The sequence below is a fragment of the Nothobranchius furzeri genome, chromosome 3 (assembly GCF_043380555.1).
Source record: "Nothobranchius furzeri strain GRZ-AD chromosome 3, NfurGRZ-RIMD1, whole genome shotgun sequence".
NCBI classification, from domain to species: domain Eukaryota; kingdom Metazoa; phylum Chordata; class Actinopteri; order Cyprinodontiformes; family Nothobranchiidae; genus Nothobranchius; species Nothobranchius furzeri.
Genome location: NC_091743.1, coordinates 58,383,037 through 58,404,835, shown reverse-complemented (window position 1 = coordinate 58,404,835; position 21,799 = coordinate 58,383,037). Strand labels below are relative to the sequence as shown.

The 21,799-nt window shown below is 41.6% G+C and overlaps 1 protein-coding gene across 2 annotated transcripts in view; it reads right to left on the bottom strand.

Moving 5' to 3' along the window:
- Positions 1-21,799, bottom strand: part of slc12a5a (solute carrier family 12 member 5a) — a 209,730-nt gene that overhangs the window by 117,916 nt on the left and 70,015 nt on the right. Inside the window, exon 1 of one of the 2 annotated variants that reach the window (XM_070549361.1) lies at positions 6,110-6,329. The exons of the other annotated variant lie outside the window; for it this stretch is intronic. Coding sequence (XP_070405462.1) covers positions 6,110-6,164 — 55 coding nt within the window. The 5' untranslated portion in view covers positions 6,165-6,329. Of the gene's footprint in view, positions 1-6,109; positions 6,330-21,799 lie in introns of those variants that run through there. 2 annotated transcript variants of the gene reach the window in all.

The window sequence follows — 21,799 nt, the reverse complement described above, 5'->3', positions numbered from 1 at the left end:
ATGGCTAGTCTGAGTGCAGCCCTGAATAAAGTGTATTAAAAGTCAAACAACCCTTTTGTATCAACATTTCCGTCACATTTACATTCAGAATAGTTTTTTTCTTGCTTGCTTTTTAACCAGTTTAAAAATCACAAAAGCAGCAAAACATTTCTGGAGCATCTAGGGCTCAATTGCCGCTAAGCTTGAATTATTCTCATGAAAAAAGCATTTAATGAAAAACTGACATCCTTCAGAATGAATTTTCTGACACTTTTGGTCACAACCATAGCACTTTGGGTTTGGCTGCTTTCATACTAGCCGTTAGCTCATCAGTCCTAAATTACAGATGCCTATGTCTTTGAAAAGAAGATAACATGGATGTCATTGACATATACAAATTATTTATAATTACTACAGAACACTCTTTCAATTATCACTTTAAACCCATTTAAAATTAGCCCTGCAGATGGGTTAATAAACATAGGTCTAACACCCAGCTTACAGTGGTTAAAACTCGATGTATTGGGATTAGATGATTTATTAAGTAGGACTTAATAAAAATGGTTAGCTACTCTTGAAGATATATAATTTACAGCAAATGTATTATATAGCTTATTCTAACTCAAAACTACTCATCAAAACTTTAATTTTGTTATCACCCTAACATATTCCTTTAATAATTACGCACTGCTGTTGTGTTATTTATTTACATTTACTTGTCCTTTTACCAACCAATAACTTTTAATTTTGAGTCTTTTTTACTCACAATGCATCTCTAAAAAAATGTAATTTATTTTTAAGTGTGAGACAGTTGTAGACATGACAATAAAATACAAGTGAACAATACTTTTATAATTTTTTTTAACAAAGTGATGAACGATAAGATGAGGGGCTGGGGGGGTGCTTTGTTCAGGTTGGTTGAATGTCTTTCAGCCTGATTAATTTCCTTCTATCGTGTTAGCTGACCTCTTCTTCCCCTCTATAAAACCACCCATCTATTGCTGAGCTGAACCCATTCATCCGTTTCACATTTTTCACCCAAAAAAATAAATAAATAAAATAAATCCTCGAAGACCGATTTTTTCCTCTCATTTATAAGGAAGCAGGGATTTGGGCAGCGTATGTAACTCTGTATTTGTGTATTTCATTTTTTCATTTTACATTATTATGTCGACTCTTCTAAACAAAGGAACGAGGTTTCACACATTTGACCCCTTTATGTGGGTTTGTCACCAGTTTGTGTTTTTTTTTCAGCCTCTTTTACTTTAATAATATGAGTCAACAGGAAGCTTTAAAGAACTAGAGCCCCTTACTGCTAATTATACTGTCATGCTTTTTAAATCGACAAACTCATTAATGCATACTCATTCATTAAAGCTGGACACCCACCACTGATTGTTACTATACTCCAATTTAACAAGAAAACCCATTTGTTGTTATGGAAGCCATTGTATCTATTCTTCATTAATACCCACCTTTATTTAATTCAATTAAGCAATACATAATTATGATGTTTCTTTGAACTTCAGGAGTGCTTTTTTCACCACGGCACTCAGTGAACTGACAGGGAACGGCTCTGTCTCGGATTCAAATGATTTAGTAAATGTAGTGTTGAAAAGATGAGGAAAAACGTTTGATCCAAATACGTAAAACTTTCAGCTTTATGTTGCTACGTGTCTGACAGGACATTAAAGTAACAAATGTAAACTATGCAACTTCATCATGCAGGCTAACAGGATGTCATGTACATCTACTTGAGTGGTGATGATCCACTTAAACACTGAGCCAATGAAAACATGTTTTTTGTGTTTGCAGTCAGAGAGCTACTTCCCCATCTAACAAGTGCCTGTATTAGCCAGCAGTTGCACAACATTTCTGCTCCCTCACTTTTTCCATTTACAGTAGACAAGTAGCAGAGTGTGCAGACAGAGAATAATGACGTTGAGCGTGCACAACAACTGCTTCCATAGGAGAGGGCCCTGGGGAGCATTTTTGCAGTATTATGCAGTCAGCCATAACTAAAACATCATTACCACCCAACTCACAGTCTGGTTTAAACGTATGAACGGGAAGCGGAGAAGAGACGTGAGGATTGATGGAGTTAATGACTGTCTTTATTATTAACAAATGTGATGGATTGTTTGTAAAATAACTTATCTAAATCTAATTTCATGCATCCTAAATCAGGAACATCTGCTATGACGAAGATGAAATTGTTTTCTTACCAAGAGTTTAAAAGTGGCTTCAACTAGAAGTTTTGCTGATCTGATAAATGATCAGTAATTAAAACAACAAGACTGTCAGAAATTACATTTATGGTTTAATTGAGATATTTAAAAATCTGTTTAGTAATCTGTTTAGATAAGGAGAGAAGCTCGGTCATCCGGGAGTGGCTCGGAGTAGAGCCGCTGCTCCTCCGCATCAAGAGGAGAGAGTTGAGGTGGCTCGGACATCTGATTAGGATGCATCCTGGACCCCTCCCTGGTGAGGTTTTCTGGGCACTTCCAATTAGTGGGAGACCATAACGGAAGACCTCAGACACACTGGAGGGACAGCTGGCCAGGGAACGCCTTGGGATTCCCCATGAGGAGCTGCTGCCCCCACAACTCGACATCGGATAAGTAGATGGCAATGAATGCATGCTTGTTTTAGGTCACTATTATAAGTTTTAAAAGCCTTCCTCACTAATATTGCATATAATAAGTGAAAAAAATCTGAATGAATTAAACTGAATTAGACAAAGTGAGTCCACACCTGATATTACCTTGAATCCCCAACACTTATGAAATAAACTTGACTGAATTATTTCCCATAATCAGCCACAGAATTTGAATTCAGTATTCGAACTCTTCATTCTAACTGCTTGAGAAGACTAAAAGGTAAGATTCATATTGAGATCTCAGCAATACCAGAGCTCTTAGAGAGCCGCTCATTAACAGTGCTATAAGGCACCCGCTAATGTCATTCCAATAGGCAATTATATTCAAAACTCACCTGCGGCAAAACTTTGTTTTGACATTTATTTTCAATCCAAACTCTGAAATGAAAAGTTGATCAGTTATATGCAGATTTTTAAAAGTTAACTTTTTAGCACCATAATTAATTATTTCTAAAAAAAAAAGTAATATTTCTGACATTACTTATAATAAATAAATATAAATATAATATTTCCCGGTTGAGTTGTTTATCTTGTCTGGGCAGAACTAAAAAGAATATTTTGAGTAAATATGAATAAAAAAAAGTGTTCCTCATTAGAACGACTGCAAACAAACCAAATGACAACTTAATGAGCAACTTGGATTTATAAATAAAAGAACTGCAGGATTTGACAAATGTTAAGGAGCAGGAAATGACTTGTTACAGACACTCGGTGGATTAGGACAATGACAGCATCTGTGAAAATACACTAAAAACACAGAAAGTCTGAGCAAATGTTTATTGCAATTAGAACAAACTGAGTTAGAAGACTTCTCTAGTGTTAGCTTAAACATTCCAACATGACTAAACACATCATCCCTTACTCAACACCTGCCATAGAGAAAACAACTCTCTCTCTCATCTCTATTCATCTTTTCTGCAATGCTCCATAAATCAAAGAGAAGCAGCTCCCTGCCTTACCCTCCAAAAAATAAGGACAACTCTGACATTAAACCAATAAATCTCCCATTTTATTCATATCTTGACTGTATTTTACTTCTTCAGCTTGAAGGAGAAAAGCCTGCCTTCATCAGAATGTGACGCTATATAAATATATAAAAATGGTGATGATTAAATAGACATTTCTTTTACTGTCTTTATGGCCTTTTTTAACTAAGCTAAATAATTGTTTTTATCTTTGCATGTTTAGAAAGCACACTGAAGGGAAAAAAAAACACTCGTGCAAGCAGAAACACCTCCATTTGATGCAGCACATATCTCTCCCAGGCAGTAATCCGGTCGTGTAGTGAAGGCTGTAAATCAGCACCTTGGACAGCACTCAGCAGCCCTACGTGTGTGTGTGTGTGTGTGTGTGTGTGTGTGTGTGTGTGTGTGTGTGTGTGTGTGTGTGTGTGTGTGTGTGTGTGTGTGTGTGTGTGTGTGTGAGGGGGTGGGGGTGGGGAGCAGCTTTCAGCACCACGGGACGGCGGACAGCGACAACATCTGACATTCCTACTCACTGGAGCTGCCCTGCATAGTGCTGATGACTAAAGGGAGTTATTCAGGTTGTTGCACAGCTAGCTTAGCAGTGCTGTGATTCAGATGAGAGGGACAAAGGCTGGTGTGTGTGTGCATGCGTGTGTGAACGAGGTCCTATTCTGAGATATGCTGCTGCTGCAGTGTGACAAAAAGAGAGGAACAGGGAGAGACTGACAGGGAGGTAACTGAGATTGAGAGACGTGTTGAAAAGAGGCGGCGTGGGACACTCATTTAGCCTTTCAAAGGTCCCAACATGGCTTACTGCACACTCACACATGGGTTATGCCAATGCACTGGACCAGAATACAATTCAAAGGGACAAGCTGACGAACTAGACTTTCTGACATCTATTTATAGCCACAGAGGTGATGAGCTAGAATCATATAAGCACACTCGCACTTCTCATTACGTTAGCATGTGCAAAATACAAACTTGTGTCATCTTCAAAATACCATCAAGCACACACCTGGATCCCTGCAGTGATAGAAAATTCAATAATTTCTGAGAGCAAGAGGCAAATAAACAACAATGCTCAACCAACCTCAGAGTGATGTGGTGGCTTCACAGTAACCCAGCAAGAATCCCCTCTGAAACAACCCATTACCGTCCATAGTTATTAGCAAATTATTTAAATTCTTGTTTAAAAAAGAAAGAAAGAAAGAAAGAAAGAAAGAAAGAAAGAAAGAAAGAAAGGAATAGATGCCTGCATTAAGTTAAATATGTATGTTCCCACCACTGGTCTATTTTTATCATTAATCCCTCACAGGTAGAGAAAGCAGCATAGTGACTGTTCAGTCATCTGCAACCTGTTTCTGTGCATTCCTTGGAGCTTAGGCCTGACAACAACTTGAAGGTTTGTGCATAATTAAGAGCAGGACAGATGAAGAAATGGGAATGAAGCTAAGACGAGTTTGGAGAGCAGGTAAGAGACATACGTGATATGTTAAAGGTGGAGCTTTCTGCTCTGACACATCTTATTTTTGATCAGAATGAGGAAACAACATAGAAACTACCACGCGTTACCAGCTACACTACATTTGTGATTCGATGCAAATCTGTACTATGCAGGCACTTCCAATGTTAATGCTAACCAAAACCTGAGAAGATGTGACAGCATGACACAGCTCTCAACACAAACCAGCAGCCAACAGGTTCTGTCCTGAAAGCCTGCAGAGACAGAGGAGTGGCTGGAGTGAAGGGGATTGGTTGAAGGGCTGATTTTGACAGCTGGGGACGATGGGAGTAGCAGCAGTGGTCATTTGGTATCAGTATTTGTGAGTGGCTGTTTTGTGTGTGTGTGTGTGTGTGTGTGTGTGTGTGTGTGTGTGTGTGTGTGTGTGTGTGTTCATGTGTAAATGCCCATACAGTCTGTCCAAAGATTGCCATATGTAGTGGGAATATTAGTCACCATGAAGAACGAACAGTTGATTGGATGGCCGGGCAATTTAATGTCCAGCACATTTTTTTTCTGCATGAATGTGCATGTGTGTGTGTGTTAGTGAGATTGTTGTGCACATACTGGACAAAGCTCTCATGCTCACAATCCATCGTATGAAGTGAGCACATTACTATTCCTGTCACAACAGCCTTGCAGTAGGAGCAGCAGCAGTGGAGGCAAGCAGACCAACCACTGTACAGTTGAACACACACGCACACACACACACACACACACACACACACACACACACACACACACACACACACACACACACACACACCACATATCCGGACTGCGAAGCGCTGGTGTGTGTGTGTGTGTGTGTGTGTGTGTGTGTGTGTGTGTGTGTGTGTGTGTGTGTGTGTGTGTGTGCTACATGTATTTACTCTCCCTCCATGCTGTTGCGTCGGCTGAGCACCACTCTCCCTGCATGTCATGCATCACCATGTGAACAGTCCTATTTATGCATTTCTTCTGATTTGTTCAAGTGACCACATGACACATCCCATCACTCACCCTGGCTCTGCGCGCCCCCGTCCCCCTCCTCTGTGTCGGTCAGGTTGTTAAGCATCCTGGCTTCTCTACGGTACTCTTCTTCTGTTGCGGAGCGATGTCACAGATCGAGAGCTCGGCTGCTCTCCCTGCGTTCCGCGCACTGTGATGCAGCCACAGAAATTGCAGGAAAGAGCTCAGAAAGAAAAAAAAAAGCTAGCCGGATCCTCCTCACTCCACTTTGCTCCTTGCTGCCTGTAGGATGCAATGGAGAGAGGCAGCAGAAGAGAGAGTGGGATTTTTTCCCCCCCTACGTAGATCCTCCTCTTGACGTCTCTTCTCCGGCTTGCAAGCGTGACTCTCTCAGTTGCTCTCTCTCTTCAGCAAGAGGGGGAGGAAGAGGAGGAGGAGGAGGGAAAAAGAGAAGCTGCAGGAGTTTGGTGGATGACGGAACGCCTCATAGCTGCACACTTGCTCTCTCTTTTTCCTAATTTTCTTTTCTATGTCCCTTTTTTGCCTGTCTCTCACTCCAAAGCTCACATCCACTCTAAAAACACTCACTCTCCTCTGCTCAGACGCGGCTGCTCAGTTTCATAGCTGCTGAACTGATTGCATATTCAAGCAGTCATGCAATTTTCTCTATACCCTTTTCTGCTTTCCCTTGCTGCCTCTCTATTTTCATTTTCCCTGTCAGACAGAGAAGAAAAAGGAACGAGGTTTGAAAAGCGAGCATGCGGTAGCCTCATCGCTCTGATGTGTTCTGTCTAAAGAGGAGCTTCATGCCTCAGCTTTGCTTTACATCTCCGTAATAAGCAACCACGCTTGCTCGCCACTTTAATGTCAAATGCAAACAGACCTTCTGTTTCTTCTTAGTGTAAACAGGTCATATCATGGATGCATGCAGTTATGATTAAGAGAGAGCAGAGCAATGAGCTCTCTCTCACACACGGACACTTAGCCTCAGCATTTGGTCTCACACACTTCTTTATCTTAATCCATCCACCTTTACACCATGAAGACACTCTCCAGCTGAGAGGACGTGTGTGTGTGTGGTAAGCCGTTGGTGAACCACAGTAAGAACAGCCTCAATTTGATCTATCCAGACTCAGTAGGATTTGGTACACGGTGTACCACGAGCAACAATGTGTGCAGTGTGAAGACGTTGCACGTGTGTGATCTTCGGCGTGCATGCCAGTAGTTGTGATTCCGTGCCAGGGATATGAAAGCAATTAATCTTACTTTTAGTCATGGAAGCGTTGATGCACAGATAGCAACAAAGACACGTGGGATTAGGACTGTGGAATTGGCTCATGAGAGCAAATCCATTCCCAAAGTCTCAGCCTAAACTGGTTTCGTCAAGGCACAATTAGCTCGATAAAGAGCCAATTCCTTCCAGCTTTGAGCTACATTTCTACACTGGAAGTAGAACATTCATGGAGTTATTTTGATTTACAGATTAGTAGGGATGTGTATTGGTGAAATTCTGGTGATACGATATGTATCACAATACAGGGTAGACGATGCCATACGTCACAATATATTGCAATACATTTCGATGATATTAGCGATTTTTAGACTGAATTTAATTGAAGGAAATTTCAATAAACATTCCAAACTGATACTTAACATGTTTAACATGAGGTATCTGAACCGTAACAGAGGGATTTACATTTCAATGATGAAAACAAAACCCATCGCACACTGCTGCCAACTAGTGGTCGGCGTTTGAATTGTACCAAAAGAAAATAAAATAAATGGTAAATGGTAAATGGCCTGTATTTGATATAGCGCCTTCTAGAGTCCTGGAACCCCCCAAGGCGCTTTACAACACAATCAGTCATTCACCCATTCACACACACATCCACACACTGGTGGGGATGAGCTACAATGTAGCCACAGCTGCCCTGGGGCGCACTGACGGAGGCGAGGCTGCCGAGCACTGGCGCCACCGGTCCCTCCGACCACCACCAGCAGGCAATGTGGGTTAAGTGTCTTGCCCAAGGACACAACGACAGCGACAGACTGAGCGGGTCTCGAACCTGCGACCTTCCGATTGCGAGGCGAGCACTTAACTCCTGTGCCACCGTCGCCCCACATACACAATACACAAATGTTTGCAGGTAATTTCTTCCAAAAATTTGATACACGGCTTTTGAATATCAATATATCGCTGGAAAAAACACGATATATTGCCATATCGATGTTTTCGATACACGGCTTTTGAATATCGATATAATATCGCTGGAAAAAACACGATGTATTGCCATATCGATATTTTCTAACATCCCTACAGACTAGAAATTAAATTTAGCTTCATGTGCACTCTCCTCTTCTTTGATCCATGCAAATTTGACTAGGCACCATTTTAGTTTGATTAAAATATGTGTGCAGTTGTTAAGGTCATTTCATATCCTGCTGTCTGAAGTTCACCTCTCCTCTCGCTCACTTCTAGCTGCTGAGACAGGAGCGCCAGCGATTTATTTAACCACAGAGATCACCTCATAAGGCATTCATTTAGACTAGAAACCACTGCAAATGTAGTGTAACGTCACGTAATGGCCTGGTTTTAAGACTCACAGGTCAGATACACAGCCTGGGTCACCTTACCCTGGCTACGACTCCAATCTGCAATATAGTCCTTCACAGGAGACTTAAAGTCTGCTACCACTCCTTTAATCTATGCAGCTGCCTGCTTATCTGACTGCTAGTCCATCCAGCAAGAAGAGGACATTTCAAGATTTAAAATAATCATTTAAAAAAACTATCTTTACTGCTAATCATCAAGGTTCATTATAACTGTGTTTAATTACTGAAATGAATTATTATTCTTTGGTTAATAATTATTTATGATAATCAGTAATGTTTAACTATGACACTTAGTCAGCTCACACACGTCACAATAACTAAGATAAGGGAACTGCACTCACATGATCTTTTCCCATAACACCAGAACTTTCTATCTTCAGGAGGCGTGTTTCTGAGGGTTTGTTAAATCTTCCTTCTACATGTCAAAACCTGATTCGTTAGAAATTATAGTAGCCATCTTTTAAAACAGAACTCTCGTCATTTTGCGAGTGAGTTCTAGAGAAGTTGGGACGGCCGCCCACACTCTCTTTAACCAACAAAGCGATTTCTGTCACGCTGGCAGAGTTGCTCCGACACAACAAAACGACACCTGCAGAACAAGCTGATGCTACAAAGAATCTGCAGATGCAAACCAATTCCACCTATGTGCATGCGGCATCTCTAGGACCGGAGAAGTCAGTACCATCGGTCTTCCCTACTGGACCCAGTACCTTGAGGCTGTTCAACATCCTCCTCTGACCTCCGGATCCACGACGAGGGTCTCCTGATGGTGAGGTAGAACACAGATTGCGTCTGAATGCTCTTTAATAAGAACAACTTAGCTTATTGACAAAACCAAATTCCTTCACCACCCAGAACGCATCCTCTCTTTAGGATACACGTTCTGATACATGCATTCACCCGCAAACAAAACACACTTCACCTTAGATTCATCCAAACACAGTGTTGTTTTTAATACCAACGTCTTTATAAATTGTCTTTTATAAATTGTCTTTTAAATTGTCATGTTTAAATTGTTTAGTAATACATTTCTTAACCTTTTTAAACTTGACTAAACACGGAGTGGGTGTATATTGAACACTGAACAAGCAAAGATCTTTAGATCTTCTGAATTAACAAATAACTTTTGCTATTAAATTAAATCTTTAAAAAAACATATATATATATGCATGTAAATTTCATTCGTCAATTTGTTTGATCTTCTTAGGAATTAAAATATAAGCTGATAGCAACAGCCTTTCATTCCTAGATATGTAGTTCATTAACCCTACAGTAGTAAAGAACCGAGTGAAGTTGGTCTTGGCCAACCATCCATTTCCTCCACTTATCCAGATTCTGGTTGCAGGGGCAGCAGCCTAAGCAGGGAGGCCCAGACTTCCCTCCCCCCAGCCACTTGAGCAAGCTCATCCGGGGGAATCCCAAAGCGTTCCCTAGCCAGATGAGAAACATAGCCCATCCAGTGTGTCCTGGGTTTTTCTTTGAGCCTCCTCCTGGTTTGACGTGCCCAGAAAACCTCACCAGGGAAAACAACATTTATAAATTGAAATTCATAAGTCCTCATTAATTCATAAACATTTTAAAGGCTTTCGGTATGCAGTACCACTGCTGCAGCTGCGCTGATTTCTGTGTAGGTCTCAATGTCAGCCTGGACAACAAGCATCAACTGTACAAACACAGTTTATGCTCAGTGTCTGATTTTCTTTAAAGGTTGGCTGACTAAACAGAAAATTTCTTTTGCCCCAAACAAGCTGGCGTTAACCAACACGTTGCCAAATCACAGCAATGCTTTTTGATTAAGACGGACACAAGGTGGGCAACGAGCCAGCTGTAAATCAGAGTAAATCTTTGTTCAACATGGTCGAGTATTGCTACATCTTGTTTGGTAAATCTGGCTTTAAAAATAAAACTCTGTTGTGACATAATAAATCTGTTTGAATTCATAGAATCAGTTGTCAAAAGTCAAGTGTTTAGTACAGTTTGACCACTAACCTGAAGTTCAAAAAAGCAATTTCCACAATTTCAATCACCATAAAACACTGGGTTGAGAAGTGATCCCGTGGGTAGAACTCGTGGCACCGGGTTAAACTCGCAGCAAGGACATTCTGCATAAAGTTTGAAAATGCTCCCTTTGCATTTATAGGTTCTCCCACACACCAAAATATTCCATATTGGCTTTGCGTGTGATAAGGTGTGTGTCAGTGGCTGTTTGTCACTTTGGTTTCCCCTCTGATGGACTTCTATTTGTACAGGTTGTCCCCTGCCTTTCACCCAATGACTCAGGAAATTGGCACCAACTCCCCCATGACCAAGCACAGGACAAAGCATTTAAAGAAAAATGATGAATGGGCTACAAAACATCTTCTTGGCTCCAGTTGGTTTGCCAAAAATGATAAAACATTTGACAAATGCACGTTTAAGACTGGTTTTCTACCACTGGGATTTAAGTTTAAGGTTAACAAAGTTAGGTTCCAACTAGTGGTCATTGATTAATCAAATTTTAATCACATTAACGTACTGGGTTTTGATCGATTTATAAAAACAAAATGAGCCGATTATCTGCTCCTCCCTCACGGTTTACTTCCACGCTGCTCCAAGTTGCAAATCGAGCGCACCTCCCAGTCACCGTTACCAACTTAGCAACTTTCTCGCCATTTCTGACAACATTTCAGATCTTTTCTCCCTCAAAAGCACCTAGCTAACAACCTAGCAACATTTCTTATGAACCTTTGTCATCAAAATTCCCTGTGGGTTAGCAAAACACCCAGCCTGCACTTCATCCTTCCAAATATTAGGAAAGGGGATGGTGTGCGCATATGCAGCATGATCACGTTACACTTACCGATCAGTCATAAACCTTTCTTGTTGGACTTTTAACTCGTTTTTGGATCATATTTATTATTATTTCAATTGCTTTTTACTTTGTTTGATCAGACTATGGCCGTAATGTGGTGCAATCGTGTTCTTTTTACCAAAGATTACGCAAAGGCGGTATAAAGGGGGTAGGGGGGTGGTCTCTGCACTACTGCAGACTTTCAATTAGCTTGAACATAACTTGCTTTTTATTGCAATCGAAGCCGCGCTCCTTCAGTTTTTTCACAAGCTGCTCCTAAAGGTGTCTGTCCTCCACAGTCCCTGTGCAGCCTCTGGTGATCTGACCTCCATCTCAAAAAGAGAGAAGCTCCTAGAGCTCTGCATCGCTCCAGCTGAGATGATAAGCTGGTTCTCTTAACAAAAGAGAAACTTTATGCCCATGTTTACTTTCATTTTTGACATAGTTGCCAGCCGGAGCTCGACAGTAATTCCCCACGCGATCGTGACACCTCCCTCTGTTGCGCCTAGGCGTAATATGCATTCACAAGTCCAGCTATTGGCAATATTGCTCTCTTGGTGTGGCAAATGCCGCAACATTTCTGCAACACTATGCCACCACTGCTCTTTCATAAGACATGTTGTGGTGGCAGTATTACACTGACTTGCTGGCATGGTGTGTCTTCTAAAATGGGCTCGCCGGGAGTGACTGTGACCTTGAGGTCAAAAGTGAGGATGGTTTCAAAATGCTTGTTCACCCGATTGGCCTTATCAAGTGAACAGCGAACACCGGCTAGACCAGTCAGTGTTTCCTGTACTTATCAAATGTTGTTTACAAATTTGACAAATCAGAATTTGACACATTAAAAAGGCGTTACCAAAATACCTCAGAAATCAGGCCTCCACTCAGATCAGAGCCCTGCACGGGCCTAAAATCTGAGCCCGTGTCCGGCCCGGACCGAGGGGGTGGAGCCCCAGCCCGACCCGGCCCGAAAAGGTTTTCAGGATTCTCTGGCCCGGCCCGGCCCGAGCCCGACTTTTTTTTTAACCAACTAAATGAAAACAAAGTGCGTCAATCCTGACCAATGTGTTAAAAGACGTGCAGGATCCGAGCGTCGCAGAAGCGCATGCGGGAAGCTTCCTCCCACTGAAGCGAGTGTTTTCCAAACCCTGTCACTCAGAGAGACTTGTCACTTAGAAAATGTTCCCTGATTATGAAACTTTGGCTGAATAGCGCTTGTTCCTGTCTCCAATGTGCGACACATCCAGGAGCCGTCTGAGGAGAAACCCAGAATCTCACATCCTCTTCAGCTCATAAGCGCATATGATTACGCACAAGCGTGACCCAACACGGTCTCAAAGTAAGACTGGGTTGGACCTGTTCAGGTTTACGCAGACAATCTTCACATAGAATTGACTTACAGATATAAAATTAATGCAGTAAAATATAAAGCATTTTATTTAAATATCCATTCATTATTTTACAAGCACAGAGAGCCGCATCAGATGGATGGAAGAGCTGCGGGTTGCCGACCCCTGCTCTAGTTCAAGATATCATTAAAATTCCAAAAGTAATGAAAAGATTAAAAATGGGGCTTTCCGTGCATATACAATACATTACGGTAGCCAACGGGATTCCCTGTCTTGAGCGCAACGAATCACAACACAGATTCAGAGATGTGCCGAGTTTGTCATCCAAAATGCTCCGTTTTATAACTTTTGAAAGGCTGATCAGATTCAAATAATTCCAACGGTTCCTAAAAGTACATAAAAGCAGCTTTCCAACGATCTATAGCATGAAGCAATCAGAGTGAGAAAAAATATCGCTACGAGGGGAAATCCTGCTGTACAGCCTGATTGAAACGGAGCGCAGCGCTGCGGTGAAAGCGGATAACCTATAAAATGACATGTTGAGGATGCAAACTCAATACATCTCTTTTATTGTGAGGTAATAATTTCTCCGAGTTTTGCGGTTGCGGGCGGGAGTGTAACACGTTGCGGTTGCAGGCGGTAATGGTCAGAAATTCAGCGGGAGCGGGCAGGAGCGGGATGAAGAAAACAGTCCCGAGCAGGGCTTTGCTGCTGCATTTAAGTGTTTCAATTTTTTTAATGATTTCGATTAAAAATAAAGGCGCCCGGCCCGTGTCCGAGGTAATTGCACAGTCGTTGGCCCGAAGCCCGGCCCTCGGGCCGCCGGGCCGGGCTGACCCAAGGGCCTAGGGCTTCAGTGCAGGGCTCTAACTCAGATCCTCGGAGAGGTTAACTAGTGTGAAGTGAAAAATATTTTTACACATTTATGTGACGTGAATGTTAAACATTAATAATAATCTTATTATAATGTGTTGCATAGATTAACATTAAATCAACAGACACTAATCTGGTGTAGTTTAAGATCTGAAATGAATCATTGCAGAAAAAATATTTATTTTAACACTGATTGATTAATGCACACATTAATCATACACTTTGGATTTAAACATGAGATGATTAAATCACATTTGTGCAATTATCAAGTTTTAAAAAGTCTTTAATGATTCAAGGAAGATGAACTTTATTCAGAGTGAAAGTCCAGAAAGTCTCGTCTTCCGCAGGGTTCCAGCCAAGATAAGGCAGCTAGGAATTATTATGGTTCCTTTATCCGGTAACAAGGCCTTGTGCAGTGCTTTCTTGTTTGGAGGCCAGATAGATGAGATGTTTGTGTCTGCAATTTAAAAAGTTAATTTCTGGTCATTTTGATGGAAATACTTGACCTTTGGGTACGCCACATATCCAAAAATATTACTCTCTTACATTTACTTCCAGGCTCTGACATGATGCCAACAGAAAAAGCAAACTTCTTTTTCTTATTCTTGTGCTATTAATTGACGATCAGCAAACGGAAAACGCAGAGTAGGCCCCCTAGGGAACCTACCTGCTCCACAAAACTATCTAGTGTTGTCTTTGGTCAGCAGAATTGTGCGTGTTTCAAATGTAAAACTGGTCAAGTTTCTAACCCAACAATCACTGAGATCAACATTAAAGCTTTAGCTTAAAGTTTAATAAACTATCTGTTGTTGCTTTAAAGCAATAATAAACAAACTATCTGAGAGGTGCTCAGTTTGGCCACAAAGCAAATCAAATCAAACAAACTTTAGAGTTCTGTCTCATCTTCACCCCTTTGAGAAGTCTCAATGCCTAATTATTGCAAGTGAAACTAACTTTATTATTCTGTGCACATACAGCGGACTCACTCAAGCATCTAACAGTCCTCTTATTTCCTAAGCGGCACAGCTTGCTGACAGCTTATCAGTATCTTGTCTAATAACAGGGTCCTGTTATTGGATTAGCATAAAGTCTTCCTTCAAGTAGGAGCAGCAGTAACTCAGGAGGTAGAGCGGGTTGTCCAGTAATCAGAAGATTGTAGGTTCAATCCCAGTGTAACGTTGATATGTGTTCCCCCCTCGAGACCTGGTTCTTTTGCACCCAGCTGCGACTTTGAACCATCCACACGCTAAAAATGTGTGTCCTAACCCTAACCCTGAAACAAACATTAAAATGGTGCTACACATAATACTGTCTAAAAGTTTAATTATGCAAAACATACATTTTTGGTGACAGGGTAGTTATGGTTAGGGTAAGGGTTATTTTTGTGAGTGGGTCATCTCCGATAGATCTTGAGGGGGAAACACATATCGACTCAACACCGGCTCCTGGTGCTGCTGCTGTGTCCTTGGGCAACCCATCTGGCCTACTATGCTCAGCAGTCTTGCTCCTATCAGTGCGACCTAGGGCAGCTGTGGCTACATCGCAGCTCATCATCACCAGCGTGTGATTGTGTGTGTGTGTGTGTGTGTGTGTGTGTGTGTGTGTGTGTGTGTGTGTGTGTGTGTGTGTGTGTGTGTGAATAGATGGATGACTGATTTTGTTGTGACATGCTTCTTTTTTTTGGGGGGGGGGGGGGGGGGGGGGCAATACAAAAACAGGCCATTTGCAAAGTGTTTAAAGAAACATTTTGGACCATGGATAATAAGGAAGGTATGGTCTGCATGCAACAAAACAAGAAAAGGAAAATTTCACTGCTAATGTTTTACATAACTGTAGCAGTGTGTGATGAAGAGGCCTAAAACTAAACAGGTAACATTTTTTTAATGTCAGAGCGTCAATGAGTCACATTTTGCTGAAATCGTTCTTGTAACTGGTGCACCTGTGAATTTCTGTTCCTGTCATGTCTTCCTAAGGAGCAACAGTAGCATTGTATCACTACAAAGACTATATCATTTTGGACTAAAAGGTTCAATTAACATTTTTGAATCATTTGTTAACAGGATCATTTAAACATCACCATCTTTAAGCAGGGTTCTGAGGAGGATCTGGACTGGAGAAGCTGTGCTAAACCACTAAAGAAAACAAGGTTAGTTCTGCTCATGGGCTTACCAATAAATCGGATAAACTCTCACAATACTTTTAATGATAAAAATAAAGGTCAAAGAAAACTCAATTATGTTCCGGCAGAGGGCTCGCTGACCTTCAAAGACTGCATCATTAAAAGGATTAAAAGAGAGGAAATGAACGGAAAAGGAAAGATGGGGCCTTGTGCCAATTTATATGGAGTGAAAATGACATGATACAATCTCTAAAATATACAAATTAAAGCTTAAGGAACCTTCCACCAAATTAATTGCCAAATTTTACTTTTGTATTTAAACCAATGGGTTATTTGTTTGCCCACGTGGTTTCTGTTCATTCAGTGTTACAAAATCAAAAATGGTTTAAAGACCATTTCCTTAAAATTTTGGACAAAATGTATATAAATCAGTTTAATTCTATTAAACTTGAACCTAGCCGTCCAGACTCTAAACACATTATAGGGATTTTCACACAGGTAACAATCAAGTGAGAATTAACTTGATTTTATCAGACTTCTAAAAAAAACACCTCATTTTACAAGCTGCAAATGAGCTGCTCCAGTTCCTCCCAACAGCAGTGTTTTCATCTATCTTTTATATACAGCCTGTCAGGGGCGGATTAAGGACTGAAGAAGATCCGGGGCTTAACACACACACACACACACACACACACACACACACACACACACACACACACACACACACACACACACACACACACACACACACACACACACACAGACACACACACACGTGACACGCACTAGTCAACATCATATATATTTGTCTTGTACCACATAATTTTTAATCTGAAGCTACATATTAAGCATATTCAGGGCAGAGTATTGTTCCTGTTAGTGTTTAGTGTGAGGTGATAGTAAATATTCCCTTTCCTTCTCCAACCACTTTACCTGATAGTAAACTAACTTTAGGCAAACCAGCAGCACAACAAATATTTTCAAATAACCCCCAAATTCCACTACCTCCGCTCCGCTCCGCTCCGGTCCGCCCCCGCCTTCCGCAGCCGCTCGCTTCCGAACTCAATTTTTACTGGTACCCGCTCTACAACGGCTCCACTCCGGTGCGGAGACCTGAGGTGGGCAAACAAGCATGCGCAGGATTTTCGAGATCTTGCGATACAGTCCGAGCAATAAACGTGGAAGTTAGATCCAAACACCCGTTGTGTGGGAGAAGCATCGGCATGAACTGTTCAATCTGCCCATCATTTGTGTTGAGAGATCAGCAGTGTTTGGATCAACAAAGTGTGACTACTTTGATAGTGGAAACTGTATTTATGGCTTACTTTTGTGCATTTAAACTTCAGCCACCATTGATAGTTGTTAAAAGTTGTTAAACCTGTGCATATGAAACAAAAAACGCCTTTTGTTTATCGATTTATTGTGAAAAACGGAAGTTGTGCTTGCTCCTTTTCCTGTTGGGCGGTTGTGATTTCTGTCCATTTACTGCGGAGGTGCTCCGGCGTCCGGCAAAAATAGGATCGATTCTATTTTTGCCGGACGCCGGAACAGAGGGCAGCGCACGGCGCCGCACTGCCGGAGCACGGCCGCAGTAGTGGAATAGCTCTGATTGACTACAACGGGGCCGATTTTGCTCCGGCGTTCGTGTCGGAGCGGAGGTAGTGGAATTTGGGGGTAAGACTCACAAACCTCAGTCAACACCAGTCTCATCAAAGCTGGGGTTCTGTCGTGGTACTTTTGGTCTAAAAAACATCATTATGTCTATCTTCACTCATGCGTTTCAGGCAGTGTAGAAAAACCAGGCACTGCAGAAGAAGCCGGCTGCTGAAGGGCTTCTTCTTCAGTGGTGGAGGCTCAGGCAGGCTGTATACAAACTACTGCTGCTCCCTCTCTGTTGGATTTTGGTACTGCATGTTACTTCCACGTTTGAGATCCGGGTCTTTTCATTAAAGATTCGGGGCTTGAGCCCAAGTAGCCGGGCCTAATGCCGCCCCTGCAGCCTGTGCTGAGCTGGGAGCATTTAAACTATTCAAATATCTGCATGCAAACCCACAACCTATGGACGGTTACTCCGGATTGGTGCTAATCTTCTCCTCTGAAGATCACCGGGAAAATTATCTTCATTGTTTGGTTCGTGCAAAAACTGAAAATTGTATTTTCCAGGGAATTGTGTGAAAACCTCTTCTGATTTTCTCCGTCGTACCAGTCACAGTGATTGTGGACAGTTAACATGCTTTGGTGTCTTTTCTCAAGAAGAGTCTGCTGAGCCCGTGTGCTCCGTAGAGTTCCTCCGCCTGAGCCAGATAACTCACTGATGGCTTTCCAAACACATAAGTGGGATAAAATGGTTGTGTAACGCAGTTAATGCTTTTTGGGGTGAAACGTGGGCACTGCAATTTTCTCAGAATCATCTTCAACAAAATCGCCTCCCAGATCAGTTCCTTTCAGTTTGGTTCCAGACCCATCAACACATTTGCTCACTGAACAACGGTATGCTGCTCAGGCTGCTCCAATTATATCGTATGGATGAGATAAAGCAAGGACAACTAGCTCCAACCTGCAGTATCACTGACAACACCTCATCTCCTCTTGTGGTTTGTTGGCTTCCTGCCACATCATTATTGCCTGTCTGAGCTCCTCCAGATGTTGACAAAGGCATGCAGTATTTTACAGCAGCTACTGGCAGCCAAAAAACCAACACACGTGGACAAAGGCTTTAACTTCAAGTGGTGGCCAAACAAAGGAGACAAAGACCACTCATAGCGGTAACTCTCAAGAGTAGTGTAAAGGCGGCCTTTTAAAATGTTGCACCAGAGGAAAAAATTATTACAAATATTTCAATTACACCACACCTCTTTTTTGTCCTTTGAGTTTCCACAGCTTCAGAAAATGTAATTATTGACAAAAACAAACTCGGATTAAAACTCAGGTGGTGCAACAGAGAGGAATTCTTTATCTGTCAAAATCTGTACCACATTAGGTTCAGCCAGTGTTACGGCCGCCGCCGTTTTGAAGCCCAGAGTTGTGCTGCGCGCCGTTCCCTGTGCAGCAGCGCAGCACCACGGACAGCTACGCCTTGGGATGCTGTCCTTCATTCAGGACCATGGACAGCGCCGGAGCGGCAGGCACAGGCAGCTGGGGCTTCTCATCTCATCAGCCGGCCCTTTAAAAGCGGCCAGGTGGAGCTCATCAGGGGAGAGAAATGTTTGGAGTTGCAGAGGCAACGTGTGTTCTCTCCCCGTTGGCGGTTACCAGAAATTTTGTGGTTAATACCAGGTTGTGGTTTGCTTCTTGTGAAGAAGCAGCTTTAGAACCTTTTGTGTTTGGGATATTCGCAGTTAAGCAGTAGTTTTTGGTTTTGGTGTGTCTACAAGACCACCTTGTGGGTAAATTACCAGGTGGGGGTTTTTCCCCTTTTTGAAGTCTCAGTTTCCTGAGCTATTTTCGTTGTTTGGGTAAACTTAAGTTAATTCAGCATTTGGTTTTGTCTTTTAGACAAACCTTATTTAATTTAAGGGTGGGATTTTTCCCCTTTTGAGTTTCATTCCCTTTTTAAATAAAGGAGATTTTATTTAGGATTTAGAGTGGTTGGTCCTCTGGACATTTTCAGTTAATTAAGGATAACTTAGTTAAGTTCTAGGTAAGGGTTTTTTGGCCCTTCTTTTGGTTCTTTTTTTTGTTGTTGTTGTAATAAAACCTTTGAAATTACAAGGACACTTTGAGTTTGGTTTTGCTTGGTCAAGCCTTTTTCTCCCCAACGAGGGTCACTTTTTGTTAGACTGGTCCATCTTATGTTTATTCCCCTCACCTTCCTAGCTGAGCCCATAGAGGGGTGTAACAGCCAGTGTTAATGTCAAATATATCAAAGGTTCTCGGTCCCAAAATCATTTAAAAAGTGTTACAGCCGGAGGTGGAGATTTCCTTATGTTATTTGAGTGGTATTTCACATTTTCTGAATATATTTTGCCTTAATTATTAAATTATTAAGTTAAGAAAAAAGGTCTCATGTTCAATGGAAGCTGACTGGAATAATTTCATTGAAGCAGTATTGTAATCAGTAATGCAATGTGTTTTTCTGTCAGACATTTTTTGAATAAATCGGTAAAAAGGTAAAAAATTCTGCTTTAAAGTGGGTCTGATGGAAGTGTTATTGCAGTGGAATGATGGAAAACTGATTAGATTTGTGATGTGTTAATTTTTTTTATCTTAAGTTGACCAGATTTGCTCGAATAACTAATATTGCCAAGTGTAAAAGCACAAATGAACAAAATCTACTTCTATTGCATGCATGTATAAAACAGTATCTAGATTATATCATAACTCTGCATCTAAATTAGCCATTCATTCATCCATTATAAGTTGCCTTTTGGCTCAGCTCCTTATTTAGTACATCTCCCTCATTACTGGAAACAAAAAACCGCCATCAATCCACCCAACCATCACTGGCAAATGAGACACCAACACACTTAAAATGACTATATCATGCAAAATCTACATTTTGGAGCTTTTGACAGTGTTATTTTGTTATGTCCCCATGAAAAACCCCCTCACACATGCATTCTGCTCTCTCTGCTGCAGATCCACAGACGGTCAATTGCAAACGGCTGGACGGGGTCCGGTTTATGGCACCTCTTCATGTGGCTTGAATATAACATCATCAACATTATCTGCAAAAACATAATAAAGAAGCAGTGATGTGACTCAAATCTGTCCTACTCATTACACCTTGAGCTCCACGTCATGAATACTACACAGGTTCAGACACAAAAGGCAGAGAAATTTTGATCCACACTGGGAAAGTGTCACGAATGCAGATGCAGCTTCTGCTTTACAAGGACCTGATAGCGACCCCGACAACTACAAACCAAAACCCTCACAAAGATAGCTTCACCAGACGTATTTCTCCTGAAAACACACGTGAAATGGCTTTCCATACTCCCACTACCTCCTCACCAACAGTAAAGTGGAGGGCCTATTCCTCTGTACAACAACTTGGCTAAAAGCCACACAGCTCCTCCAGAATCCGACAGATTATTTCACATGAAAAAGAACAAGAATTGATTGGGCTTATTGAACGGAAGCTAAGGTCTAGTTGATGGGATGTTTCTAAACAATTTAACCTCATAATGTGTTGTTCGCAGCAGTGCCTGCATATCTGAGGTGTCGGAGATTTGCTTGTGTTGAAACCTGCAGGGTTAGCAGAGGCTGTTGCCTCTCAGAGGGCCTGTCATGTAATTAATCTGAGAATAGCCGGGGCAGTCCTGAGGGATGAGCCGCTGCATCCGACAAGGCTTTGATTATAAGGCAAGCATCAAGATGTGAGGATGATTCTCGTAGCCTCTGCAGGATGAATGAGGAGATCAAAGCGGTCCGGCAACTTTCCACACAGCACAGCTGTGTTTTTGTTTCACTTAAGCGTGTTTATCTGACGAAACTCGCTGCCCAAATTCAGATTGTTGTTTCTCTATAACAATACTCCCTTTATCCATCCCTGTTAATGTTTAATTGTTTCATTTTAGGCTTTTGTGATATTTTAGTTGCTTCTATAGACCAATATCTAACCTTCCATTTTCATCCAAAGTCCTGGAGAAAATAGTGGCCATCCAAGTGTGTGAGCATTTAAACACTAATGATCTGTTTGAGTAATTTCAGTCTGGTTTTAGAGAGTATCACAGCACTGAAACTGCATTAGTGAGAGTTACAAATGATATTCTCATGGCCTCAGATAAGAATCTTGTGTCTGTTCTAGTCTTGTTAGATCTCAGTGCTGCCTTTGACACAATAGATCACAATGTTCTTTTAGAAAGACTTGAACATGTGGTAGGGATCAAAGGAACAGCACTAGGCTGGTTGAAATCCTACCTGTCTGATAGATTTCATTTTTGTAAATGTTCATGACAAATCTTCTTCATACTCCAGGGTTACTTGTGGAGTACCACAGGGTTCAGTGCTTGGAC